The following is a 27157-nucleotide window of genomic DNA, read 5'->3' on the forward strand; positions in this document are numbered from 1 at the left end:
CGGTGGTGTGCTGGTGTGGCCGGGGTGAGGTGGACGAGAGCGATGAAGCGATGAAGCGATGAAGCGATGATGTCGATGCCAAGTCTCGGTCACTTGCATGTTCGTCGCGTCGCGTCTCCCCAGCCCTACGGCAATACAACCCACGGCCGCGCCATCCACCCCGCGCCACGCCCCCCGCGCCACGCCCACCGCGCAAAATGCCGCCGAGGGTCAGTCGCAGGACGGTCGTAGGTACAATGTGAGACGATGCACTCAACGAAGCTCACGCAGCCAGCCCGTCGACCATGGCACGCCCGCCGACCATGGCACGCCCGCGCCCACGCCCACGCAGACACTGACACAGCGCCGACGACAGGCCGAGACGCCCGACGACGTAGACATGGAAGAGCCGCAGAGCGGCGGCAGCGGTAGCGTAGAGCAGCTGGCCAAGAGCTTGGTGCGGTATGCGCTGTCCTGCGAGCTTGCACGCAAGCCCATCAAGCGGCAGGACGTCAACGAGAGAGGTGCGCGCACGGTCGCTGGTTAGCTGTACGGCACTGACTGCGGCAGTGCTCGGGTCGCATGCCCGGCTGTTCAAGACGGTGCTGGACCAGGCCAACAGCGAGCTCACGGACGTGTTTGGCATGCAGTTCGCCGAGCTGCCCAGGGGCGACAAGGTGACGGCGCGACAGAAGCGCGGTGCGTGTGTTGCAGTCGCGCAGTGGGCCGTCGGCTGACGATATACAGCGGCCGCCGGGGCAGACTCGCAGAGCAGAGCCAGCGGCATGTGGGTGCTGCAGACGACCGTGCCTGCGCAGTACAGACTGGCGCCGGCGATTGGACCAGCGCGGCGCGCCGACGGAGCGGAAGACGACGCAGCCGCCGCCTACGTCGGGCTCTACACCATGGTCATCGCGCTCGTCACCATTGGCGGCGGGCGGCTGCCCGAGGGCAAGCTCGACCGCGCGCTGCGACGCATGAACGCGGAGCAGACGACGCCCGTCGGCACCAAGGACGCGACGCTCGCGCTCATGGTCAGGGACGGGTACATTGTCAAGGTCAGAGAGGCGGTGGGCGGCGACGAGACGGTCGACTACATGGTGGGCCCGCGCGGCAAGGTCGAGGTGGGCGCCGAGGGGTTCGCGCAGCTCATCCGGGCCATGTACGGCGACGACGGCGACGTCGGCGACGTCGAGGGGAAGATTAAGCGCACGCTCGACGTGGCTGGGACGACGGCGTGACCTGCCATGATGCCGACCGACGACGAGCGATGAGAATATGAATGCGAATATGATTATGAATATGGATATGAATATGATTATGAATATGGATGCGAATATGATCATGAATGCGAATATGATCATGAATGCGAATATGAATGCGAATGTGAATAACTTATGAATGCGAATATGAATATGAATGCGAATATGAACAACTATGAATGAGAATGAGAATATGAATGCGACCATTGCATGCCAACGCGACCATTGCATGTCAACCACCGGGATCAGCAGCGCAGTCGGCGGCGACAGACTCCAGAGCGACCGCTGGCGGTGCAAGGACGAGGAGGCTGCATCGCCTCCCCCCAGCATGCCGGCTGACAAATACGCACTGCTTGTGCACGCCGTGCGAGGGAGCGCTGAGCACGACTGAGCAGCGTGCACACGAACAAGATGCCCGGGCGTGGCAGGCCTGCAGAGCAACCCGCCCCTCTCGTCGGCCGCGCCAAGTAGTGCCATCGCAGCCAGCGGCCACCCGCGCGCTGCGCTTTTTCCTTCGCCCGTTGTCGCCTGCCTGCGTCTCGGCTCCCAGTTCGCAGCTCGCAGCTCTCCGCTCTCCTCTCTCGCCTCGCTCTCCGACCTGGCCACGCCGCCATGAGCACGCCCCCGCGCCTGTAAGCGACGACGACGAGCAGCACCCGCCGCGACCATGAGCGCCACGAGCAGCAGCATCAACGCCCTCCTCAACCACGACGCCGCTGCGCCCGCCCACACCACCCAGCCCACAGCGTGCGAGGCCGCCCCGACGACCACGGCCGACGCGGCCGACGCCGCCGACGCCCTCACCGCGCTGGCGACCCTGGGCAGCGGGCAGCAGTACGCCCCAACGCCGACGCCGACGCCGACGCCGCCGCCGACGGCCAGCAGCCTCGGGAGCCAGCTCGACCGCCCCGACCTCGACGCCGACGCCCGCAAGGCCATTGACGCCGACACTCGCAAGGCCATTGACGCCGACGTCCGCAAGGACACTGACGCCGACGTCCGCAAGGACACTGACGCCGACACCCGCAAGGACATTGACGCCGACACCCGCAAGGCCATCGACGCCGCCAAAGCGAGCGACCTGGGCCTGCGCGCCAAGCGCCCTGCGAGCGTCGCTGAGAGCGGACCGTCGCCCACCGAGTCCAGGGCCGCGCCCGTCGCGTCCAAGAAGCGACCCGCGCCGGGCTCGGTCCTCAAGAAGAAGGGCACCGCCAAGACCACCAAGACGGCGAACAAGAAGCGCCGCATCGACGACGACGACGACGCCACAGCCCGCTCCGTCACCCCGACGTTGCGTGCCGCCGCCGCCGCCAAGCCCCCCAAGAAGGGCTCGCACGCCGGCACGCCCGCGCTGCAGTCGTCGCCCGCACCCGACGACGCCGACGCGCACGACGCCGACGATGGCGACTCGTCCGAGGACCACAACCTCTACTGCATCTGCAAGAAGCCCGACAACCACAAGTGGATGATTGGCTGCGACGGCGGCTGCGACGACTGGTTCCACGGCGACTGCGTCGACATGAAGCAGGCCGACGAGCACCTCGTCGACCGCTTCATCTGCCCGCTGTGCGAAGACGCCGGCAGGGGCCACACCACCTGGAAGCCCATGTGCAGACGCGACGGGTGTCGGAAGCCCGCGCGCCTCGCCAAGGACCGCGAGAGCAAGTACTGCTGCGACGAGTGTGGCGTCCTCTTCATGCAGGAGCAGCTGCAGCGCACAGCAGGCGCCAAGCCCCCACACGGCGCCAAAGACCGCCCGAAGAAGAAGAGCAAGGTGGTGCGGGCCGGCGACGACGGCGGCGCCCGCAACGACGACCACGCCCGCCACGACGACCACGCCCGCCACGACGACGACGACGACGACGACGACGACGAGCCCACGCCCCTCGGCGGCGTCCTGCGCGCAAAGGACCTCAAAGCCCTCGTCGACGCCTCGCCCAACATCCAGGCCTTCCGCAACCTCGGCTCGGGCGTCTTCTCGCCGCCGCACACGGCGTCGCCGACGCGGCCCGACTTTTCCACCAGCCCAGACGACGTCGCCCTGACCGCCGCCGAAACCGAGCGCCTCACCGCGCTGCACAGGGAAAAGTCGCAGCTCAACGACCGTCTGCAGGTCCTCAAGGACCGCGAGAAGTTTGTCAGCATGGCCAAGGAGCAGGCCGCCCGCGTCGCCGACCGCGAGAACCTCAAGCCCAAGGACTTTTGCGGCTACGAGCCGCGCCTCTCCTGGTCCGACGCAGAGTTCCTGCTGTGGCGCCACAGCACCCACGGCCGCGCCGCCTTTGAATTCTCCACCCTCGCGCCCACGGCCGACCAGCTCGCCTCGCTGGCCCCGTCCGACGCCGCAGCCGTCGACCGGGCCCCGACAGAGTCGGTCTGTCTGCGGAAGCGCTGCACCAAGCACCCGCAGTGGCAGAAGCTCAACCTGCAGGACGCCCGCTTCGAGGAGCTCGAGGTCGTCGAGGCCCTGCGCGAGTGCGAAAAAGAGGAGCGCAGCGTGCGCGAGCGCGCCCGCCGGCGCAACGCAAAGGACACCATGGCCCGCGAGCTCACCGCTGCCGAGGGCGCCAAGGACGTCCGCAACCGCGACGGCTGGGTCGAGCTCGTTGCGTCGTAGAGGGGGGATTGAGAGGGGTTGGATGACTCGAAATGTATCGTCACATTGTCGCATTGTCACATTGTCGCATTGTCACATTGTCGCATTGTCACATTGTCACATTGTCACATTGCCACATTGCCACATTGTCACATTGCCACATTGCCACATTGTCACATTGTCAAATCGTCACATTGTCACATTGTCAAATCGTCACATCATCACATCATCACATCATCACATCATCACATCATCACATCGTCACATCATCACATCGTCACATCGTCACATCGTCACGTCGTCGACTCGATGGGCGTCCAAGGCGGATCAAAAGCGGCCGTCTGCATGTATTCAGCAATGCAGTGTACTATTATTCATACTTCACCATCGCCTACTTACTCACTGACTCTCACTACACTACACACGCCACTGCGACCTCGGGCATGAGGAATGCCCTTCTCATCGCTACCGTCTGAAGTGAAGAGCAGCGTGCTCGTTTGATCCTTGTCGAGTGATGTCACGGTCCCCGACTTTGTCACGCATCTTCCGCCCCCCGTCTCCTCTTCGACACGCAGCATTGCAGTCTGCGGCGTCGTCGACGCCGCTACCACCTTGAAGCAGTGAAATCTCAACCAAGTGGAGACTATCGACACTGGATACTGCGATGCTCGCGTTGACGGACATTTTGTGTTGACAGACATTTGGTTGACAGACATTGTGTTGACAGACATTGTGTTGACAGACATTGTGTTGACAGACATTGTGTTGACAGACATTGTGTTGACAGATATTTTGTTGACAGACACTTTGTCAACAGACATTTCGTGTTGACGGACATTTAGTTGACAGACACTTTGTCGAGTACGCCGAGCATGGTCCCTATCTACATGGGGCTCCCTCGCACAACCGAAAGGTCGCTCTCAGCCAAGATCCGCCGGTCAATCAAGGCCTCGCGTCCAAGCACATGGACTACCCAGAGCGTCATGTCCTAAAAGCGCGCTTCCTCCAGGTGCTGAAGCAAGAGGCCGTTCGAGCCAAGAGGCCGTTCGAGCCAAGGAGCTCGATCAACGCCTCCTTGTTCTCGCATTCGGCCATGGACACGAAGAGACCAAGCGTATCTGGATTGGCGACGAGCTCCTTTCCATGGAAGAGTTCCAGCAAGCTGTCGGCGCTGACGTGAAGACGATCCTGTTCCGCACAGCGTGTCACTCCGGTGGCTGGGTCGTGCGGCAGAATCTCAACAGGACGGTCCTTGCCGTAGCAGGACCGCAACGGCTCAGCCCGTCCTGGAATGCTAGCGAGTCCATCACCCGCCGCTGTGGTAGCATGTGCGCTTCCGCTTTTTCCAGAGCTCGGGAAGTCGAGGTCGGCGCCTCAGCCCCGTCTCCGTGGACCGGTCCAACATGTCTGAAGCTCGCTAAAGACGTTTACGAAGCGTTGCTCACGACGGACAGAATGGCGAAGAAACACGACATGCGCCTCGCCGCGCAGGGTGACAACTGGGTTGCCGCGTGGCCAGCCGTGAGCGCATTTTCCACGGTCGACTTCCAGGCTCGCTACCACAAGCTGGATGTCTATGCGTCCACGGCATTAGCTCCTTGGACCGCGACCCTCTCAGTCCCAACGGCTCAGACTCGGACGATTCGGACGTCAGTTCGGCACGCATGCAGCAGCAGTCTCGTCTGAAGAAGCAAGCCAAATTCCATCTAGCAAGCAAGCCAAATTCCATCTAGCAAGCTACCCCGGAGCCGACAACGAAGCCCACAACACCGGAGCACACTTGAACATCCACACTTGAACATCCACACTTGAACATCTGCACTTGAACATCTGCACTTGAACATCCGCTTCAACATCCGCTTCAACATCCGCTTCAACATCCGCTTCAACATCCGCACTTCAACATCCGCACTTCAACATCCGAACATCTGCACTTCAACATCCGCGCTCTGGTCAACGATCATCCAGGCACGAGCCACGCGGAACGTACAGACGTCGAGCAGCTCCTGACATACCGCCTGTCCCTCTCCGCGCTGGCCACGTCGCTACCTGGCTGCTGGCGTCGCCTACGCAGCCGCCAGTTCAGACCTGAACGCACCTACACTTGATGCGGCAATCAAGGGAATCGAAGCAGGCATGACTATCTTCAGCAATACTCGAGTTCCGTACTGGCTTTCTCCGCAGCGTACAAAGCAAACGTCGAGGCCGCGAGGCAATGTTCTGGCATCGTAACACTCCAAAGCGATAATCATGCAAGGACAGGCACTCTGGAAATCAGTGGCTGTGTTCTTCTTCGCCGCGTTGATCAGAACGTCAATCTATCGATAGCTGCCACAAGTGATCCACTAGGAGGCGGTAGTCGAGGCGCGGTCGAAACCGAAATCGTCGACTAGACTGGCCTTGTCTTCGATGTTTGTACCGAGCGAGATGGGCGGACGACTTGAGCCCCAGGAGAGGAGGTGAGGGGGCGGATTTCCCTCCGATTCCAGCGTGTCCAAATCGAAGTACTTCAAACCCGAGGTACAGTGTACAGCAGTGGGTAGCGGCAAGGAAGAGTCATTGTGAAGATATCGTATAGCAGCACTAGCAAACGTGCTAGAAAGCAAGTCTGTCAGTATTACTACAGCACTAGACTAGAATACGTAACACTACTACACAAAGTAGTACTCTTGCAAATTATAGAAATACTACAGACTATACAGCTACGTAGTCATACAGTTCTAGGACGCTATAACATGCACCCGTCCAAAGCCAGCGTAGCCATCACAACACAACCCAATCCAACACAGCACAACACAACACAGCACAACACAACACAGCACAACACAACACAGCACAACACAGCCCAACCCAGCACAACACAACACAGCACAACACAGCACAACACAGCCCAACCCAACCCAACCCAACACAACACAGCACAACACAGCACAACACAGCACAACACAGCCCAACCCAACACAACCCAACACAGCACAACACAACCCAACACAACACAGCACAACACAACACAACCCAACCCAACCCAACACAACACAGCACAACACAAAGAATGCGTTTTCAATCGTAGTATTCACACTGCTCCGAGTCTAATCGTACAATACATACAAGCGCTTGCAACGATAAAGCGTATACTACAGGCTATGGTTTGGAGTGGGAAGACGGGAAGATGGCCGTGCGAGGCGTAAGGACAAAGGAAATCTACCGACGCTGTTTGGTCGCTGATATGCGATTTACTGTCCATGCGTACGTGGTTCAACGCTGACTTCATTCCACGCTCTGTTCGCGTCACTACACGTGATGCCTCGGGCTCTCCAGCGCCTTGAACACGGCCGGCGCAGGCGGCACAAGCGGGCCCTTCGTCCCCGTCTCACCCTTGGGCTCCATCAGCCCCGGCGCCTTGCCGAACTCGCCGGAGAAGTACTTGTGGAAATCCTGCGGGTCCTCAAAGGGCCGCTTGCCCAGAAGACGAATCATGTCCTCGCGGCCCAGCATCTCCTTCTTCAGCAGCTCCTCGGCGACGAGGCCGACTTCGTGCTTCTTCTCCTCGAGCAGGTCGCGGCACTGCGTGTACGCCTCGTCGACGATGCGCTTCACCTCTGCGTCGATGTTCTTGGCCGTCTCCTCGGAGAAGGGCTTCTGGAATTGCGACTGCTGGTTGTCGTCGTCGAAGTAGATGTAGCCGATTTTCTTCGTCATGCCCCACTTGGTCACCATGGCGGTGGCCATCTGTGTCACCTTACGGAAGTCGTCCGACGCCCCCGACGTCACCGTGTCGAAGTGCAGCTCCTCGCTCACCCGCCCGCCGAGCGTCATGGCCATGCGGTCCATAAGCTGATGCACGTTCATCAGGTACGTGTCGCCGGCGGGCAGGTACTGGGCGTAGCCGAGCGCGCCCTGGCCGCGGGGGATGATGGAGACCTTGAGCAGCGGGTCGGCGTACTTGAAGTACCAGCCGCAGATTGCGTGGCCGGCTTCGTGGTAGGCGACCGTCTTCTTCTCCTCGGGCTTGAGGACGAGGGATTTCTTCTCGAGACCGCCAATGACGCGCTCAATGGCCTGTTCGAAGTGGACCATTGTCACTGTGTCGGCCGAGTAGCGTGCGGCTGGGACTATTAGCTGTGGCTGTGACGAAGAGAGGCTGAGACTTACCGATCAACGCGGCTTCGTTGACGCAGTTGGCAATGTCTGCACCGGAGAAGCCGGGCGTGAGAGCTGCCAACCTACCCTTGAGGAACTCAATGTCCTCCTTTGTGATGATCTTCTTCAGATGCACGCCGAAGATCTGGCCTCGGCCGTCCATGGTGGGGCGGTCGATGTTGATGTGTCTGTCGAAACGGCCGGGACGCATCAGCGCCTGGTCGAGGACGTCCGGTCGGTTGGTACCGGCGAGGACGACGACCTGCTCTGTTGTGTTGAAGCCGTCCATCTCTGTCAGGATCTGGTTGAGTGTCGCCTCGCGCTCGTCGTTGCCGCCACCGAAGTTCTGCTTTGAGCGCGATCGGCCGATGGCGTCGATCTCGTCGATGAAGATGATGCACGGTGTGCTCTTGCGGGCGTTGGCAAACAGGTCGCGCACTCGCGACGCACCGACACCGACGAACATCTCAACGAACTCGGAACCGCTCACGCTGAAGAACGGCACGCCAGACTCGCCCGCTGTGGCCTTGGCCAGCAGTGTCTTACCCGTGCCCGGGGGACCGGAGAGGACAGCGCCGCGGGGGATCTTTGCACCGAGCTTCTGGAACCGTCCGGGGTCCTTGAGGAACGACACAAACTCCATAATCTCCTGCTTGGCCTCGTCCATGCCAGCAACGTCGGCAAACTTGACCTTGATGTCTGTCTCGTGATTGAACTTCTTCGCGCGGCTCTTGCCCATACCGAAGACGCCGCCACCGCCACCGCCACCGCCGCCGGCGCGCCGCGTGAAGTAGAACAGCGAGCCGAGGAGCAGAATGGTTGGGCCAAAGGACAGGAAGGTGCCGAACCACGAGATCTCGCTCGAGTAGGCGACAGGGATGCGCTCGGAGCTGGGGATACCGAGTTCGTACTGGGCGTCGTCCATCTTGCGCTCAAAGGCCTCGACTGAACCGATGGTGAAGTAGTAGTAGAAGTTGGCGTTGACGGACGGCGAGTCGGGGTACATGCCGGCGACGGCCTCGCGGTGCAGGTGGACCTTTGCCTTGTTGTTGTTCAGGATGACAATCTTCTCGACCAGGCCCTTGTCAAGGAAGGTGGTGCGGAACTCCTGCCAGGTGATCTCCTTGGTGTTCTCGCTGGGGATGAACATGCGGTAGGTGATCCAGGCCAGGAAGGCCGAGACGAGCAGCGTGTTGGTGTCCAAGCCGCCCATGGGGCTGGGGGCGCCGTCCTTCTTGCCGTCCTTCTTGCTGTCCTTCTGGCTCTGGGGCCCCGGGTCGTGGGCGCCGGCCTTCTGCTGCGACTCGTCCGTCTTGAACTGCTGCTGCTCGGCGGCGCGGCGGGCCATGCTGCTGGTCATGCGCGAGATCTTGGCGGCGGTGGCGAGGTCGAGCTTCTCGCCGCGGGCCAGCTTGTCCATCTCCTCGCGCAGCTCGGGCGGGATGCCGGTGCGCTTGATCTCCTCCATGGCGTCCTTGACCGCCTTCTGCTGCGCCTTGGGCACGCCCATGGACACAAACGAGACCAGCTGATCGAGCATCTTCTCCTCCTCGGGCGTCAGCTTCGACGTCTTGTCGGGAGCGTAGTCTTTTTTCTCGTCAGTGGTCTCATCCCTCTGCTCCTCATTCTTCTCCTCCTTCCTCTTCTCCTCCTCCTTCTTCCCCTCCTCCTTCTTGGGCTCCTCGGGGCCCGTCGCAAACCGCCGGGCGCGCTGCTGTGCGTAGAGACATTGCGGCACGGGCACCCGCCGCCTTAGTGTGAAGGGTGCGCGGGGTGTGCATGTGGATGAGGAGCGGGCGAGACGCGCGAGCTGGCCGGGCGAGCGGCGCAGAAGCGTCGACATGGTGGTGGGCGGGCGCGGCGGACGCGCGGGAGGCAGATGTGCGGAGTGGCGGGCGGGCGTGGGAGCGGGCGGGTCGTGGGTTGGGGCGCCTGCACAGTCCTACCATGCACTGCTGTAGTGCAGTATAAGAAATCGGTGTCGTCGTGCTGCGCGGTGTGGCGGGCGCGTGATGGCGAGCGAACTCTGCCGATGGATGACAGCACAAGTCGTGACGCCGTTGAAGCTGTGACTAAGCCAATTGAGCCGTGACTCGGCCGCCTGGGCGCCACCAGCAACGCCAACACACGTGCTCGAGATGACACTTTGGCAGTGGCAGACGCTTGGACATGTTCACACAGGATTTGCAGTCACGAGGGAAAGACTGCTTTTGCTACAGTCAGCGGTGCAGTAGACGACGTTGAACAATGGACATTATCTCCGTGGCAGTGTGTTCCAGACGGGGCGTCGTGGTCGGTGCTTTCAAGACCTGTACATGTCAATGCTTCCAAAATGCGGACCGGCTTGTGTTGCGCAGCAGAGCAAGAGGACGACAGTGTGACTGCAAGGAGGTTGATGTACAATCTATTCGTCGACCCGAATCAGGAATTCTCGTGCCAAGCAGCGCCCGACATCCACTCTTCTACGTATACATGTCGCTCTTCATCAGAACCCCTACTCCGAGTCGCTGAACTCAGCACGGCCGTGCTTGGAGTTGAGGTACTCGTTCCTGCATCCGTTAGCCCCGTCTGATCTCACCGCCCCCTTCGAGCTCCTGCACTTACCTCTCAATCGCCCACTCCATGGTGGCGTAGCCCGCAATGAGCGGGGGGATGAAGTACAGCACCTGGTTCCGCGAGCGGCGCACGACATTCCAGAAACCCTTGCCGATGAACGTCGCCATGGGGCGCTGCCTGTTGGGGCTGAGCGAGTACGTGACTATGCCCTTGCCGGGTCGGCCGCCGCCCTCATAGGGGTTGCCCCAGGAGCCAATGTGCCATCTGTGGACCGTCAGCGTGCTGTCCAGTTGACCGCTGCAGTGCGTGCCGGGTGTGCGGTGTTTTGCGCCATGACGGGTGTGGAGGGAGAGTGCGATTGCGCGCGCGCGGGGAGGACGTACGTGGCCTTGACCTTTGCGTTGGGATCGGAGCCGCCGCCAGCCATTGTGAGATGTGTGTGCGGGTGGTGGGAGGTGCGGTTGGGGTGGTGGGTTGACGTTGAGGAGAGCTCACGCTGGTTAGCTGTGGTGTTCGGGAATCGCGAAAACGCCAAGGCCTCTCAATTGGCGCCGGTCTGATTGGCTGCGCGGCTGCAACACAGCGAGTCAACGGGACACAGATTCACGATGCTTGGAAAGACGGAGACATGATAGCAGTTTGACGGAGATGCATTGTCGTCACTATGAAATACGCTGTTCGACCCCAGGACCGGCTGTGGTCGTGTCGCGTGCGCGTATCCAGCACGCGGCCGTCCTAGATTGTGCGGAGCAGCACCACCAAGAACACAATGATGATCAGTGCAAAGGGCAGCATCATGCGCGCGCTCTCGAAGTTGCCCTGCTCGATCGCCTGGTTGTTCGCCTCGATATCCACCTGGCTGTGCTGTGGCCGCTGTCCAGCGGGCCACAGCTGGCCATACCGGTTGCCGGGCGCCGACTCATACAGCTCGCCTTCTGGCGATTTGAACGTGGTGACCTGTGTATCCGCGTCGTAGCCGATCCGCTGGAAGCCCTCGGGGAGGCGAGAGGAGTCCTGGGAAACGCCTCAGCGAGCTGTGCAGACCATGGCACTGTACGTCATGCGAGACGTCTGCATGTGTTGTGGAGACTGTAGGAGGTCACTTACATCGTCATTGTCCTTGTACGCCATCGCGGAAGCTGTGTGTAGTGATCGTGAGTATTGGAGGTGGTCAGTCTGCAATCAGGCCAAAGGCAACAGTACGAGCGTGAATGCTGTACGACAATCGATTGTATACAAAGTATGATGCGGGGTAGTCGTGTGAGTTTCAGACAGCAGTGAGCGTGATGAGCGTCTACACGAGCGTGGCAGTGCCGTTGCGAGCTTGTACCTGATTCAGCATCAATGCGCGAGGTCTGGGGCTGAGCGCTTGTTTCTTAGGGCATCCCGCATAGCCAAGGCGTCGAGGCCTCTCCTGTCACAAAACAGCAACGAACCTTCACGACCATTTCCACCACATGACATATTCTTGGGGTTTGGGACGAGACACGATGGAGAATGACTACAGGATCGCTAGATGATATGTGTTTACGAAAGTGACACAAGGCAGTCCCCGAATCAACACAGACGACTTGACGTCAAGAAAAGCAAGGGAGTATCGACCATGCCCTTTCCGGTATTGCTGAGATATTGTAGATCCAATGCATGTAAGTTTCTGTTCATACCGGAGTCCTTATAGCATGTAGATTCTTTTCAATGCCATATGGGCGCTTCCGCGATGCACGCTCCCGTTGAGCGGTTGTTCAACGTGCCTTCACTGCAGCGTGCCTACGAGAAAAGCAAACAAACACTTGACCTGTGCATGCGTCCTGCTCCATACAAAAAACTTCTTCGCCTTCAGACCGTTGACAGTCTTGACTCCACCCAACCCCAGTACGATGCGGCTCCTCGATCTACCAGCAGAAATATTCGACCAGATCATCCACGCCTTCGTCATCAAGGTTGGATATGTCGCCGCTGCTCGAGCGTGATACGTCTGTAGTGAGTACACTCCACAATTCGGCGAGCACGTCTGACCAATGAGTAGCAACCTTCGCAAGAGGCATCGAAGACGACCTATTTCGAAAGCAGCCTCTCGTGAAATCCCACAAGCGCATGGTCATATAGCGCAGTGGAAAATGACAGCGGCTACTAGGCATGAACATGTCAGCGATACTGACTAGGATGAATCCCAAGTCTGTTCCCAACGATTACCTGTTCCGCTACATGGATGCTGCAGCCGACTATCTCATGAGATTCTTAGAGGATCAGACCCAGAAACAGCAGGATACCTACCGTTGCGCTGTAGGACAGGCGATCTGCCTCATACGCACAAGTGAGCGTGTCATATCTTGCCTCTGGAGCGATCTGTCCGGGCTCACGCTGGCCGACACAGCAAATCTGGAGGGATCTGATCCCGAGCAACTACTGGCTGCAGCGGCGGCCGTGGGCTGTAGCAGTGCTGTGCGCCATCTCCTTCCCACTCTCACACATCCAATTCAGACGAGTTGGACAATGGGGCGACCACTGACGGCTGCAGCCATCAACGATCAACTCGGCACAGCAGATTTACTGTACAAACTCCCTACTGTCCACACAACGAACGAATCCTACCTCTGGGCTACCATAGAATCGTGCATGGGCATAGAAAACGATGACTTTATCCCACAACTCCTCAAGTGGCTACAGACCGCGAGCGATATCTGTCCAGACGCTCGGCAAAAGCGAGAACTTCGCCTGTATGCCATAGAGACTGGAGCTGTTGAAGTGCTTCGGACCGTCGACACTCTCGGGGCCGTGTCTGCCAACTGCGGGCTCTACAGCTCCGACTTCCAAACCGCATGCGTACACGGACAGACAGAAACTATCAAGTACTTCACCGAGGCCGACATAAGCGCGCATCCTCGCTGGAAGAGGAAGCGAATCACTTGTTTGACCCACGGACTACGTGTTACTGCTGGCTATGGCTGGTTTGTGGCTGCACGGTATCTCGTGTCCAAGGACGCCGACGTGAACGGTCAGTACGACGTGCAGGGTCTGTACGTCGGTACCGCTCTTGATGCAGCGGTCTACCACAATCGCCTTGACATGGTGGAGCTGTTGCTTGACAGCGGCACTCGTGTGCATGTCGACGAAGAGAGCTCGTACGGCGAGTACACGCTATCTACAGCTCGTGAGCAAGGCAGCGAGATGGCCAGGCTGATCAGCGCAGCGGTCGGGCAGAAGTGGGGCAGAGAGTCTCAGGAGGGAAGGAGGATGCATGGTTCACGGGCTGACGATGACGATGATGCGCTGACTGATAACATGCGAGACTTGTATTTGCGGGGCTGACAGTAGAGCTGGTGAGCACCCCTGAGTAGTGCCTGTAGTCTGAAGATAGCCCAATCCCTGAAAGCAGCACTACACAGATCACGTATAGACCTCAGGCTTATGTGTAACCTTCGAATAATGCACTGAGATCGCGTGGCAAAAGCACCAGTGACAGTGATGTAAAAATTGCTTCGACGAAAATCGACATGTTCTAGGTCTTACTGTCTAATGTGGAAATCGGTCAAGTTATTAACATGACGGAGGTACAGCATACTTGCATCGTCACCGCACGTCAAGATAAGGTAGCCACCAAGACGCCTTGGTTTTGATGCTAAGTGCTGCACCTCCACGCAGCTGTGCCGCTTTACCGCGATGCTTCGCACAACCAACTTGTTCACGAGGCATTATGTACCAAACTCAAGCTAATTCGCTCTGTGACTCTTACTGAGATCGCCTGGCAGCTTTGATGAAGCAGCGCGCTGCTCTTGTAGGCCGAGGCCCTTCTTTGTTGGTATGGGGAGCCGCCTGCAGCAGCGATGATGCTATCCACAGTGGACCGCGAATCCGGGGATGAGAGGCCCACAGCGTACGACGATTGCTGCACTGCAGCCTCACTGTGATAAGGGCTTTCGGGATGTCGAATGGTGATGCAACTCGTGGAACAGGCAGGCCGGTCAATCGCGGTGCTAAAACAAGTTTTATTTGCTGCTTTCAAGATTGTGAAATGAGCAGGTGGTGCTTGCTCGGAGCGCCACGTTGAAGCAGCCACAGCGATTCTTTCTGCTCTTGGCCAAACAGCAAGAATGCGCCGCGACCAGCTTCCACCAATGCAAGCGCTCAGTCACCATGACATGAGCAGCTCACACGCATCATTGCGACGATCAACTCCACTGCCCACTTCTTTCGCATTCGACACTGGACAGCACAGAGAAGAGTCACCAAACAGAGTCCAGATCACTGCTGCGCCTCACCAACGCCACTGCTTGCGTGATCCTAGCGCGCCAGCGTCATAGGCCAGCCTGTTGATTGGAACCAAGCCGGCATAAGCCTGCCGAGACCACAGATAAGGAGTTACCGCCGCCTCACTTCGAGGCTTGTTCACCTCAGGTACTCTTCGTGCACTTTCGCACACCCACAGCTCACGCAACTCGCAACACCACATCAACCGATGGGAGAACCCGACGATCCTTCTTTACCGCGCAGTGTCAAGTCCAAGACTGCTGCTGCACTTGGCTTCGGGCGCAACAAGGACAACAACCAGCCTGTCCTCCCCACGGCCAACAGCCACATTTCCCCCACGCGTGCTGGCTCCAACACCAGCACCCTCAACAACGAGAAGCGCGACGCAACCCACCACAATGCAGACGGTGAACTCAATACCCAGGGAGATGGAGCTTCGTCTCCCGCCCTAGAGGCTGCTCCCAAGGAGCCGCTCGTCACCCGCATGAAGAACGGCTCGATTCGCTTCCTCCTCCACACCAAAAATGCCTTGACACACAGCTGGATCAACGTTCTGCTCGTGTTCGTACCTCTCGGTATCGTCGTCAAGGTCATCGGCCTCAAGGCCGAGATTGTTTTCTCCATGAACGCCATTGCCATTATTCCACTTGCTGGTCTTTTGGCGCACGCGACCGAAGTCGTCGCTGAGCGTGTTGGAGACACCCTTGGTGCACTGCTCAACGTTTCATTTGGAAATGCTGTTGAGCTTATCTTGTTCATCATCCTGCTTGCTTCGAACCAGATCGAGGTTGTCCAGGCTTCGTTGCTGGGATCCATCCTCGCAAACTTGCTGCTTATCCTTGGCATGGCCTTCCTGCTTGGAGGTCTCAAATACCAGGAACAGGTCTACAACAGCACAGTCACCCAGATGAGCGGTGTCATGCTTGCCTTGGCCGTCATGAGCTTGCTTCTGCCCACTGCATTCCACGCTGCATTTTCAGACAACGCCATTGCTGACCACGAGACACTCTATGTCAGCCGCGGCACCAGTGTCATCTTGTTGCTCGTCTACGGTCTCTACCTGCTCTTCCAGCTGAAGAGTCATCGCTACTTGTACGCCAGCACTCCTCAGCATATCATCGACGAGGAATCGCATCCTGGTGTTCTTGCGGGCGCCTTCGACTCTTCTAGCTCCTCATCGTCAAGCAGCTCTAGCTCTGACGACAGCGATGGCTCTTCGCACTCTTCCGGCACCCTCCAGCGCAAGGCAAAGCGTATGGTACGCAAGCTCCGCCGCAAGTCCAGTGCCAGTTCCAAGGATGGCCTGTCTGCCTTGGCTGGCGTCGAGGGCTCCCAGAAGGGAAGCGTTGACAGGAACGCCAGCACTGGCAGCTCGGCCCCGCGTCAATTCGACGAACCCATCATGAGCGGCGACGAGGCCGACGATGACGTCAACGCACCTCGCGTTCGTGACTTCGAAGTCGCTTCGCATGCCTCCGTCGCCCACACTAAGCGCGAAAAGCGTAAGCATAAGAGCAAGAGGAAGCATCGCCGCGAGGAAGCGACCGTCGAAGAGAACGGAGCGGAGCCACAGCCCAAGCCTAAGGTTGTCTTTTCCACGGAGGTGCAGCAGGGTGATGCTGCACCGGTCACCGGACGCCGACCTTACCGACCTGCTCTGCCTTCGCTGCTCTCCAACAACGTCTTCTCGAACCCACAGAACCTGGCTCCGGTTGGCGGACCTGCACCCAACATTCGTATGGCCGCCCCAAGGGACCTGCGCCGTACCAGGTCTCTTCCTGAGCACATGGATCGTACACAGTCGCAATACAGCACTAATAATGCCAATGCACCCGCCCCCCTTCAGCAAGCCGCCATCGTCCACGACGAAGACGATGAACATCACCCGGACATGTCCATCAAGGCTGCCATTTTCATGTTGCTCATCAGCACTGGTCTCGTTGCCATCTGCGCTGACTTTATGAGCGATGCTATCGAGCCCATGGTCGAGACTTCAGGTATCAGCCAGGCCTTCATCGGTCTCATCATCCTGCCAATCGTTGGTAATGCTGCTGAGCACGTTACTGCTGTCTCTGTCGCCATGAAGAACAAGGTCGATCTGGCAATCGGTATCGCCGTTGGCTCCTCAATCCAAATCGCCATCTTCATTACCCCTGTCATCGTCATCCTCGGCTGGATTATGGGCAAGCAGATGACCCTTTACTTCAACATTTTCGAGACTGTCGCGCTGTTTGTCACAGTTCTCGTTGTCAACTTCTTGGTGCTAGACGGCAGGAGTAACTATCTTGAGGGTAGTCTGCTCATCGCCGCCTACGTCATCATCGCTCTTTCGAGTTTCTTCTACCCTGACGGCTGCGATGCATCTGCTATTGGTGGTAACGAGACAGCTTGCACATCAAACACTGTCGCTCATGCTGCGCAGATGGTCAGACGTTTGGCCGGTTACTAGTTCAGCAATATCTCGGCTTCAAAAGCCTTGATGCTGGCTACGATGCACACGAACATCGACGATGCTGGCATCCAACTTGCACATTGCACGATTCAGGAGCTTGAGCAGGTGAAGTGCTCGCTCCGGTGATTACAATCACCCATGATTTACTGTCTTTCTCGAATACGGATATCATATCCAGTAGTTTATTAAGTATCACATCCGTGATAGAAATAATGAAGCACATCGTAATGCTCACAATCGTGACTAACTGCACTGTGATCGCGATGTATCTACCACGCCTAAAAGTCAGCCCCGCCCTAGCGACATATCCGGGGCTCCCGAAGCAGGAAGGTGGGAAGGACACATACACAATGACTAAGCCTACCCATGTAAGATGAGTTTTCGGGTGTGGACGCATGAATGCATAGAGGTTTTGCGAGATGTATGTGTGCGCCGTTGCCTGCTGCTGATGAGATGACTGCGAAGAAGGTTCGAACAGCTTGGGCCTATTCAGCCGGGACCGGAAGCGGATGAGTTAATTGATAAGGTTATTCACATTTCGGTAATTGTGGGCTGCTACAGAGTGGGAAGTCACAATTACAGACAAGTAGCCTGGTAATAGGAGACAACATGTAGAGCGCCCATTGAGCTTGTTTGATATTACTGCCTTTCTTCCTCGACTACACAACTACCGGCCTGTTACGAGTGTACCGGCCAGGTTGTCTTATAGCCGATGTTAATGACCTCCGGCAGCTGCAACGATCCCACTGCTCTTGCCTTGTCAGCTGGTGTGCTACCCGGCACCCATTTCATGAACTTTGCGAAAAACGTATCTCGTATGTCCTCGGGTCGCGCATTGTCCCACGCTTCTCTGTCGCCAAGTGGCAACGGCGCCACGGCGTTGAGGTGCGTACTGACGGTCTTTGCTAGTCGCCGGCCCTCAGGCGAGTCGAAGCCGCCTAGTGCTTGCCATGCAATATTGGTGGCGACGAAGCTGATGGTGTTGGACTTGTGTGCGCCTTCGCGCTTTGCGTGTTCCTTGAGCTCGAGACATTTAGCGATTGTTGTGGCGGCTTTGTTGCGCAGAGCGGTGTTTTGCGGCGAGGGCGCTAGAGAGTCGATGACCTGCAGGATGCAAATGTGGACAGTGTTGTATAGCATCAGCGCTGTGCCTGAGACGTGGTTCGCAACCCCTAATTCCTCGGCGAGTGGTGAGGGGGTCTTGTTGGGGTCTCTTTGAGAGGCGTTGAAACGTTCGTACAGAGGATAAACCTTCTTCAGATTGTCCAGTGCGTCCTGCACACGTCGGAGGAGCGGTTCGTACGCCCATAGCGGTGCTGTTCCATTCAGAATAGCGTCGCGCTCACCCATGAGCTTTGTGCAATCCGCCAGACAGGTGAAGATGTGGTGCTGCATGATCATGGGTTCAGTTGCGTCGGCTGGCGGCGGCGCGTTCCTCCATTCGTCTCGCGCATAGATTGACGGCCGAGATTCTGCAAGTGCACCTATGATGGACAGAATCCGCAGGCCTCGAAAGATGGTAGATGTGTCTCCGGTTGTATCTTTCGGCGGTCCACGCATAGCCATAATGGCCTCCAGACCTCGATGATGTTTGAAAAAGTTCTTCGGACCGGTCGGCAGGAAAATCTCAAGTAGCATGCAGGTCAACGCCGTGAGGATGGTTTCGTCAGTTGTCTGCAGTTCTGGTAGTGCTAAGTGCGTGTTGAGCTGCCGCAGAACCTCGCCATACAAAGAATACCCTTGCCGGGTGATCTGGTTCTGACGATGCTGTTTGCCAAAGAAAGTCACCGAGAGACTGAGCAAAGACTGTCTGAGAAGCTCAATTCCTGGGTCGTCAAAGTCTGGCGCGCCAACATAAACTTCGATCGTGTTGCAGGCCAGCTCAACGGGTCCTCCTCGCAGCAAGTTCTTGCGTGTATAAGCAAGACATATTGTCTCGTCGAAAGCCACGAATGAAAGCTGAGGTGGCGGGGTTGCAAGGATCACAGAACCTTCTGAAGAGGACTCGCTTTGAAAGTCGGTGTTCTGGCTAATCCATGTTACGTTCTTAGGACCGTCGCAGTCAAGACCGCGCTTCTTGCAGCGAAGACATGTTGGGCGCGTTTCGTCTGCGAGGATATCAACGCTGTCGTCATTGATGGCATTTGAGGATATACTGCGATGACTCACCACACTTGACGCGTCGTTTTCGACAATTCGAGCAGCCTTTTGATCGGCCACCTCTGCTCACCATGCTCAAGGCATCTGCAAAGTCGTGCTTAGGAGGGGGAGGGGGGGTGTCGGTCGATCGTTGGTGCACTACCGTTGAGCCGTGCAATTATCCGATGGCAGGACCTATCACAAAAATGAAATTGAGGTCCTCACTTTGATGTAACAGCTCCATCCTTTGACGGCGATGGTGGTTGTTGTACGCCAGAAATGGAAGATGTAGTGGTCAGTGGCTGAGATCGGCGACCGGACGAACGCAAAGGCCGACAGGCATTCAGGAATCTGCCTCGCAACTGCGCCGTCCAGACTTTTACTCCACCCGCTTCCATCTCCATCTTCATCTGCAAATGTTCGATCCAAAACTGACGACATGAAGATACCATAGCGGCCGAAGCGATGGTGAGGCTCTCGGGATAACGGCAGAGACGCCAAGGCCCAGCCTCCTTGTGTGATGTCAAAGTCTTCGGCTAACGCCAAAACACAGCGACAGGCCAGTAGCATCGACAGGTGAGCCTTACTCACCTGAACATGTAGCACGGAGGTTGCCTCGCTACGTCAGCCATGCTTATGAGGACTTAAAGGTAGTCCTCGCTACTTGACGATGCACAGCTTCACATTTTGCGACCCTATACATATTCGTTGCCTCCTCCACTACACGATCTCTGCTGCTGCGCAGCTTGCTTCATCTTCTCATCGATACCTTCCTTTGTCATCATGAGCACTATAGACCTTTGCACTGGTAACTTTGCCCTCGTGGATGCCGTTCCTGTGGCCTTCCAAAATAACAGAGGCGGATCGTATCACTCAATCGGCCCCATCTCCAATTTCACGGCCGCGATGCAAGGGTGTTGTGGGAGCCCGGTGGACATATTCGACGGCCGCGTGGCACCTTTCGGCTGCTACCACTATTGTGTCTTTGAGGGGAGCCAGGACGAGTGGAAACAAACGCGCGAATGTATTGATGATCGGGCCAAATTATCCAGAGATCGATTGGCGCAGCAGAACATTACTGGAAATGGATATATATCTGGTGGCCGATCCCCTGATCAAGTCAGTTCTGCTGGCACCAGTCTACCTCGGTCTGCAAAGGCGCGTGTTTGGTTCTGTCTGTTTCTTGGATTGACAACCATCGGATCGCAGGTGTGAATGAGGGACAAGCCGATATCATTCGTATCTTCTCGGACACACAGACTTATGTTCACAACTCATGTTCCGGGTCCCCCATACAGCAAAGCCACCTTCACTGTGCTTCATTGACGCATGCACTTATGGCCAGAGATGCTCTCACCGCAGTGGAAGCGACAGCTTCTTTGCCTTCACCTTGGTAGTGTCGAGTCCATCCCGCCCATAAAGACTAGAAAATCGTCTACCTCCACTACGTTTTTCGTCGAATCGCGGTTCCACACCACATCCCAGTCTATAGCTGAGACCGATACTACCAGAGTGGCCATGCTACTGCTCGATCTCCCGCCCGAGGTTTTCCAACGAGTCATTACCATCCATGTCTCCACTGTCGGCGTCGGCAATGCCGCCAAAGCCCGCGAGGCCTGCAGTAAGACCTCATTGGCAATTCAATCCAGTCTAATTTACTGTCAAAATCACTAAGCACGACTAGAAACGTTTCTTGCTTACATCAACGAGGAAATTTTCGCGCGACAACCACCCGGCGCCTTTGCTGCTCGAGTGCCAAACAAGCTGCTGAAGAGGAATCTTGCTCTGTTCTTGGAGTACAGGATGGTATCGCTATTTGGCGCTCCGACCTTTTGCCTACCCTCATTCGATAGGCCGCATATCACGTCCTGAACGTCACCAACAAAGTTACGACAATATCTGACCCAACAAGCTGCAGCCACTGATGGCCTCCCTGTGCTGCGAGCTCTACAGACTTACAGCTTCAGCTCTGAAGAGCAACACAGATTTCTTCTAGGTCTACTTAGAAACCCGGCACCGAGAGATGTGCTCTTGTTCTGTGTCAAAGCCCTTTGTCAAAACTGGATGCGAGTCCGTATCTCCATACATGATAAAGCACGGCCTTTGCTAGATATTACTGTTCGGCAAAACAATCTGCCGTTAGCGGAGGCCATCATCTCTGTTCAAGCTCACAATCCGAATGCACAACTCTCGGCGGGACTGAGTGCGCCATACCGCGAAGCTATTTTGCGCAAGAAACTCGCTATGGTACGTCTCTTTCCCCAACATAGTGTCAATCCGGAAGCATCGATCTATTCTACAACATGCGACACATTTGCCCGCCCGCCCACCAGCACTTGCGAATTGGCTCGCCCCGGGTCGAAGGTATATGCAGTCGTGAAGAAGGCGGTGGAGGACAAGATTGTCTCGCGCGGGGAGAATTACAATAAGCCTCGCTATTGCGTCTGGGGAGCGAAAAAGAACAGAAGGATGTTCTTGTGGCTTACACTTTCCACCCTCCCAAGCTCTGAGACGACCATATTCTCTCACGGTATTACGGTCATCTAGAGGACACACCCTAAAGCTTGCCCAGACTCTGCATCGAGCCGTTAAGCTCAGACTCGACCTCATTTTCCTTCAGTAGCCAAAAATGCACACTATCACATGATGCTGTCTTTTCTCCAAGCGTTTCATTGTAGTTCGGAAATCTAGGGTCATATACCGAAAGTTTTGCGATCATTTCTCTTCCCCTCCGAGAATTACTTGATCGGATCACAGCCTATAGGACAAATGGAAACCTTTAGAAAGGTAGCCCAAGGTACTATCATTGATGATCAACGAAAATAATGCATTCAGATTCCAGGCCTCTGGACTATTTCGTGGAATATTGCCTTTTTTCACACAGGAGCTAGCAGACTGGCCCACGACCTTTCATAGTCAGCACAATTCTGAATCTCGTTTTTCCTATCAAAGCCCCTGGTCCTGGATGCTGTTTTCGTTTCTAACTGCAACCCCTGTTATAGCAATTCACTGATGGGGGTGGCCAAGTATAGCTCGCCACCATCTCATGCAGGGGCGATCCGCTCTGCAAGGCTTCCTTTCATAGATGCGTAGTACTCAACGAGGTATTTCTTCATTCTGCACTCCAAGCATTGAAGAACGCGTTTAAAATGGAGTCAAAATTACCCTGCAGCACAAGATCATTTAACAGAGCGATCTGGTAATAGTTAAGAGAAGAGCAGGTAATAGAATATAAAGCATGCCTATTTCTTTATAAGCATAAGTCTGCTCAATGCTCATGTACAAAATATGCTAAAATTACACATGAGACCTATCCTTCTCCCGAGACGACGCAGTATCGTCAACAACAAAAATGGGTGGTGTCGCAATGGCCACGTCCTTATCGGGATCCTGTGTCTTCTTCTTGCGGAAGAGACCGCCAATAGCAGAGCAAGTCCTGCCAGTCCATCTGTAAGCAATAACAACCGGAGTTCCCGTAACGCGCGCAATGGCGGCGAACCAAGGATCAGGGAAGTATCTAATCGCAACAGCCCATGGAATACAGATGAACCCTGTGATGATCGAGATGGCCCACTGAGTGCCGTCGATACCTCCGGGCTTAATTTGGAAGGCGCGACCACCAACGAAGATGATCATGACTTGGAGACCGATGATGAGAAGAACGATGAAAGTGAAGAAGTGGTTGCGGTGGATACCCTCAAAGATGTTGAGCTTGTTATCGAGACGCCTGTTGTTGAAGATATTGAAGATTTGCATCCAGACGAAGCTGTTGAAGATGACGGTATCGAGCTCGAGCTTCTTCATGGGATCAGAGAGGTCGTAGCCGAGAATATCGCCACCGGCGAAGTAAAGAACGAAAATGACGGTGAGTTTGTAGATGTTCTGACCAGTGATCTGCTTCCACATCGTGGTGGTGATGAGTGGCTTGTCCCTGCCCTGAGGAGGGCGGTTGAGGATGCGCTCGGTAGGAGGATCGGTAGCAAGGGCGAGGGCAGCGAAGGTGTCCATGATCAAATTGACCCACAGGAGCTGGACTGCCTTGAGAGCAGGCTGCATCTGGTCGTCATAAACGGCGGTGACAAAAGCGAGCACAACCGCAGTGATGTTGACGGTGATCTGAAACTGAAGGAACTTCTGAACGGCGTCGTTCACAGCGCGTCCCCACATGAGCGCGGTGATGATGGATGCGAAGTTGTCATCCATAAGAATGATTGCGGATGCTTCTTTAGCGACCTCTGTACCTGAGATGCCCATGGAGAAACCAATGTTGGCAGCCTTCAAAGCAGGTGCGTCATTGGTACCATCGCCTGTGACAGCCACAATCTCATTGAGGGCCTTAAGGCGCATGACGAGAACACGTTTATCCTCGGGCGAAGAGCGAGCCAGAACCTGGAGACGAGGGATGACTTCGTCCATCTCAGCCTCCGAAAGGCGGCGGAACTCTGGGCCTTCCATGACAACGCCACCCTCAGTGTAGATGTTGCACTCCAAAGCAATGGCACGAGCGGTTTGCATATTGTCACCAGTGACCATGCGAACAGTAACGCCGGCGCCTTGAGCTTTGCGAACAGCCTCTGGCACACCTGGGCGAACCGGGTCTTGGATACCAACTATGCCGAAGAAGACGAGATCGCGGAGGATGGTCTCGAAGTCAACACTGCCAGTCTCAGTGGTGCCGGCATGTGCTGGGGGCCACTGAGTGTACTCCTGGTAAACAAGGCCGATGGTACGAAGGGACCTGTTGGCGAACTCGCTGATGGTGCTAAGCAAATCCTGGCGACCCTCCTCAGTAAGAGGTTGAGGCTCGAGTGTCTGGAAGTTGGCCTGCTCGGAGCACATGCGGAGAAGAATCTCGGAAGCACCCTTGACAACCATACGATAGCCGCCAGACCTGAGTTTGATGACTGCAGCCATACATTTCTTGCTCGAGTCGAAAGGCATCATGTGAATGACCTCCTCGTTGTCGCGGGTCTCGGGCAGAGAGATAAGACCAAGGTGATCCTTAGCAAGCTGCAGCAGAGCGGTCTCAGTCTTGGATCCCACAAACACCTGTCTGCCCTCCTCTTCGCCCTCAAAGGCAGTCGAGTTGACGGCAATGGACTGGACGAGAAGTTCCTTGGCGGCAGGGTTAACATCGGATGCCCAAGACGCGACAGTGGTAATTGCCTCGGAGTCTGACTGTGCAAAGCTGGCGGAACCAAACTTGCCCGCCACAACTGTCATCTTGTTGGTAGTGAGAGTTCCAGTCTTGTCGGAGCAGATGGCGGTTGCGTTGCCCATAGTTTCACACGCTCGTAAAACACGAACGAGATTGTTCTCCTTCAGCATCCTTGTAGTCGCGAAAGCCAAGGCGAGTGTGACGGCAAGAGGAAGACCTTCGGGAACAGCAACAACAATGATGGTGACTGCGACGATCAAGATATCCATAAATGCAGAACCCTTCGCGGCTGGTAGGCGGTTGTCGCCGGGCAGACCACCAATGAAGCGGAAGAGTAGGATGAAGAAGAGAACACCCGCAGCAGCGCTACCAATCTTGGAGATGGCAACAGCAAGACCGCCGAGCTTTTCTTGGAGAGGTGTAGCCTCCATCTCAGTCCGGACAGACATCATAATCTTGCCGAACGAGCTGTGGACGCCGACAGATGTAGCCATGTAGGTACCAAGACCTTCATTAACCTTGGCGCCAGAGATGATGAAAGGATCAAGTCCCTTCTGCGATTGGCCATTGTCGAGTGCCTTCGTGACCGTAGCGCTGGGTGTCTTGCGGATGGCGTCAGACTCTCCTGTGGCGGACGACTCGTCGCATTTGACATCGTGGCCTTCGATGAAGATACCATCGACGGGAATGACATCACCGGGCTCCATGTGGATGATATCCCCAGCGAGTACATCGTAGACGCTGATCATAATGGCTTTGCCAGACCTCGTAACCTTAATCTCGCGCTCCTCTTTCTTTGCGTTTAGTCGGACGAAAGCTTGCTCCTTTTGCCAGTCATTGATAGCCGTCACTAGGACGACAATCACGATGGCAATACAGATGGCAAGACCCTCGACCCAGTCGACTGGTGTCGGCGACCCCGGAGGATGCTCTGCGCCAAATGTCTCGTACAAGCCAAGTGCTAAAGAAATAGCGGCGGCGACTGTAAGGACAATAAGGACCGTATCATTGTAGGCGTTCCATATCAGTCTCAATAGAGGCGTGGCCTTCTTAGGGGGCAATACGTTGCGCCCATAGATCCGTATTCGGTCTTCGAAAGGTGTTCCGCCGCTGTGTGACCGCTCGACCTTGCTACCAATAGATGCGCCGTGGACAGCCTGGTCGAATGTTACGTGTCGAGGAGCGGATGCTTCATCAACACTCAAGCCAGTATGTGTGTCCGACTGTAGTCCATGTGCGATGCCTCGCAGCCCGCCTAATGCTTGGAAAGCAGCTAGTGATTTGGGATTTAGGAGCTTGTTGAGTTGTCCAGGAGAGAAGGCAAAAGGGTTATTGTTCACCTCGAAGTCGTTCTCTGTCCCAGGGTCGGGCAGTAATGCTGTCTCGGGGTCGTGTACTGCTGTCGATGCGTTGCTTGGTGACACATCCGAAAGTGGTGATACTGGTGTCCGGAAAGGATCAGATATGGATGATGTGATAGTGTCGGCGTTGCTAAGTGCGCGCTGTCGAGTGTTGACCTGTAAGGTCGGAGGGGCCAGCTTGCCGCTCTCCATTATGTCTAAACGACTAAGTTGATGGAATGATAAAATTAGAGTCCTGAAGAAATGTATAGAGACTCAATCAAACTGTGGATGTAATGCTGGAAGGATTGTGGATTCGTGTGGAGGGCTCCATTAAGCGCGAGCGAGGTCCTACTATACTCCTGCAATAACAAGGAGGCTGTGTACATTTGCTGACGATAAGCGCGCTTGGCTCCTATTCCGTTCTTATCCAGCTAACAGAAGCGGAACCTGCTACGACTTCATTTAGCCTTTCTGGGCACTCATTGCGCCCCACGGGGCCTTCGCGGCCTGGTCTGACCGGCTTGCAAGAGTACTCGAGCGGGGCAACGCTGTGCATTTGGAAGGTCTTCGAAGAGAGCGTGTTGATTGTTGCCGCGATCATTGGAATCTTCTGGAGACTAAGAGCTGGCAATTTTCTGTTGTGGAGGATACGAGTGTCGAGACTGTCATACCAAGAACGACAAGCCGCCGGCGCGCCTTGATGGGGGCAGTGCAAAACTTGTGCGACAATATCGCAACGAGGGGCGTCTCTGCTCCTGCCTAGGAAACCTTGCAGCGTGGTGAGGCGGTTTGGACATCTCAAACACTGCGTTTGATAGAGTAGAAGGAATGAAGTGAGGTGGTGGTAGAGTGGTGACAGAGACCAGGCTACCGTGCAGCTAACGAGGCTGAGACAGGGGAACATTGAGGCCATTGGACGCCACTTGAGGCTTAGCTGAGGCTTGACCACGGCCACAACGGACACTAGCCACATAAGGGGCTTACCTGCAGGTCACAGCATGTTACACAGGAAGAAGGTTGCATCTTACTGCTATAAAGTTGACCGTTGCCACCGCGCAATCTTCCTGACATATCGACTCAATTTTGTTCTTCTTGACAAATCGATATACTTTGGTATTCATTGCCACATCCATCAAGAAGTTGGAGCGACTGAGCAAGGCACTGTGACACTTGAGCGTGTGACTATGACGAGTTGGCCGCTTTCGCCACAATATTAACAAATCAGAAGGTTGATGTACTTGGCACGCGAAGAGGCTGAACGTATCCGTCGTATTATAGCCAATA

General features: G+C 56.3%; 12 protein-coding genes across 12 annotated transcripts; 6 read left to right on the forward strand and 6 right to left on the reverse strand.

The window, feature by feature from the left end:
* Positions 1 to 379: 379 nt before the first annotated feature.
* On the forward strand, positions 380 to 1220 carry M421DRAFT_104075 (MAGE-domain-containing protein; the record flags this gene model as incomplete). Its single annotated transcript, XM_033586977.1, has 3 exons — positions 380 to 503; positions 550 to 678; positions 727 to 1220. 3 exons carry the CDS (start codon positions 380 to 382, stop codon positions 1218 to 1220), a joined length of 747 nt encoding a protein of 248 aa, XP_033444289.1.
* A 688-nt stretch (positions 1221 to 1908) lies between these two features.
* Positions 1909 to 3858, forward strand: M421DRAFT_95720 (uncharacterized protein; the record flags this gene model as incomplete). Its single annotated transcript, XM_033598332.1, has 1 exon — positions 1909 to 3858. The coding sequence occupies one exon, from the start codon at positions 1909 to 1911 to the stop codon at positions 3856 to 3858; it is 1950 nt and encodes a 649-aa protein (XP_033444290.1).
* A 214-nt stretch (positions 3859 to 4072) lies between these two features.
* M421DRAFT_300250 (uncharacterized protein) lies at positions 4073 to 4819 on the reverse strand. The gene has a single exon (XM_033589099.1). The coding sequence runs from the start codon at positions 4656 to 4658 to the stop codon at positions 4233 to 4235; it is 426 nt and encodes a 141-aa protein (XP_033444291.1). The 5' UTR covers positions 4659 to 4819; the 3' UTR covers positions 4073 to 4232.
* Positions 4820 to 5819, forward strand: M421DRAFT_300177 (uncharacterized protein). Its single transcript, XM_033589098.1, has 2 exons — positions 4820 to 5531; positions 5744 to 5819. The coding sequence occupies exon 1, from the start codon at positions 4981 to 4983 to the stop codon at positions 5521 to 5523; it is 543 nt and encodes a 180-aa protein (XP_033444292.1). The 5' UTR covers positions 4820 to 4980; the 3' UTR covers positions 5524 to 5531; positions 5744 to 5819.
* A 927-nt stretch (positions 5820 to 6746) lies between these two features.
* Positions 6747 to 10182, reverse strand: M421DRAFT_425225 (cell division protease ftsH). The gene is made up of 2 exons (XM_033594008.1): positions 7990 to 10182; positions 6747 to 7943 (listed from the first exon to the last, which is right to left on the reverse strand). Exons 1-2 carry the CDS (start codon positions 9818 to 9820, stop codon positions 7129 to 7131), a joined length of 2646 nt encoding a protein of 881 aa, XP_033444293.1. The 5' UTR covers positions 9821 to 10182; the 3' UTR covers positions 6747 to 7128.
* A 171-nt stretch (positions 10183 to 10353) lies between these two features.
* Positions 10354 to 10974, reverse strand: M421DRAFT_425226 (UcrQ-domain-containing protein). Its single transcript, XM_033594009.1, has 3 exons — positions 10917 to 10974; positions 10582 to 10797; positions 10354 to 10526 (listed from the first exon to the last, which is right to left on the reverse strand). The coding sequence occupies exons 1-3, from the start codon at positions 10958 to 10960 to the stop codon at positions 10472 to 10474; spliced, it is 315 nt and encodes a 104-aa protein (XP_033444294.1). The 5' UTR covers positions 10961 to 10974; the 3' UTR covers positions 10354 to 10471.
* Positions 10975 to 11159: 185 nt separating this feature from the next.
* Positions 11160 to 11829, reverse strand: M421DRAFT_425227 (uncharacterized protein). The gene is made up of 2 exons (XM_033594010.1): positions 11641 to 11829; positions 11160 to 11547 (listed from the first exon to the last, which is right to left on the reverse strand). Exons 1-2 carry the CDS (start codon positions 11662 to 11664, stop codon positions 11269 to 11271), a joined length of 303 nt encoding a protein of 100 aa, XP_033444295.1. The 5' UTR covers positions 11665 to 11829; the 3' UTR covers positions 11160 to 11268.
* A 592-nt stretch (positions 11830 to 12421) lies between these two features.
* M421DRAFT_425228 (uncharacterized protein) lies at positions 12422 to 13907 on the forward strand. The gene is made up of 2 exons (XM_033594011.1): positions 12422 to 12513; positions 12560 to 13907. The coding sequence occupies exon 2, from the start codon at positions 12676 to 12678 to the stop codon at positions 13840 to 13842; it is 1167 nt and encodes a 388-aa protein (XP_033444296.1). The 5' UTR covers positions 12422 to 12513; positions 12560 to 12675; the 3' UTR covers positions 13843 to 13907.
* A 789-nt stretch (positions 13908 to 14696) lies between these two features.
* On the forward strand, positions 14697 to 17592 carry M421DRAFT_425229 (calcium/proton exchanger). The gene has a single exon (XM_033594012.1). It carries the CDS (start codon positions 14990 to 14992, stop codon positions 17228 to 17230), a length of 2241 nt encoding a protein of 746 aa, XP_033444297.1. The 5' UTR covers positions 14697 to 14989; the 3' UTR covers positions 17231 to 17592.
* Positions 17593 to 17755: 163 nt separating this feature from the next.
* M421DRAFT_425230 (uncharacterized protein) lies at positions 17756 to 19706 on the reverse strand. The gene is made up of 2 exons (XM_033594013.1): positions 19403 to 19706; positions 17756 to 19341 (listed from the first exon to the last, which is right to left on the reverse strand). The coding sequence occupies exons 1-2, from the start codon at positions 19464 to 19466 to the stop codon at positions 17912 to 17914; spliced, it is 1494 nt and encodes a 497-aa protein (XP_033444298.1). The 5' UTR covers positions 19467 to 19706; the 3' UTR covers positions 17756 to 17911.
* A 449-nt stretch (positions 19707 to 20155) lies between these two features.
* Positions 20156 to 21919, forward strand: M421DRAFT_95726 (uncharacterized protein; the record flags this gene model as incomplete). Its single annotated transcript, XM_033598333.1, has 4 exons — positions 20156 to 20581; positions 20720 to 20993; positions 21057 to 21178; positions 21326 to 21919. The coding sequence occupies 4 exons, from the start codon at positions 20156 to 20158 to the stop codon at positions 21917 to 21919; spliced, it is 1416 nt and encodes a 471-aa protein (XP_033444299.1).
* Positions 21920 to 22669: 750 nt separating this feature from the next.
* M421DRAFT_95727 (plasma membrane calcium-transporting ATPase 2) lies at positions 22670 to 26083 on the reverse strand (the record flags this gene model as incomplete). Its single annotated transcript, XM_033598334.1, has 1 exon — positions 22670 to 26083. One exon carries the CDS (start codon positions 26081 to 26083, stop codon positions 22670 to 22672), a length of 3414 nt encoding a protein of 1137 aa, XP_033444300.1.
* Positions 26084 to 27157: the final 1074 nt, after the last annotated feature.

The sequence above is a fragment of the Didymella exigua genome, assembly GCF_010094145.1.
Source record: "Didymella exigua CBS 183.55 unplaced genomic scaffold M421scaffold_43, whole genome shotgun sequence".
NCBI lineage: Eukaryota > Fungi > Ascomycota > Dothideomycetes > Pleosporales > Didymellaceae > Didymella > Didymella exigua.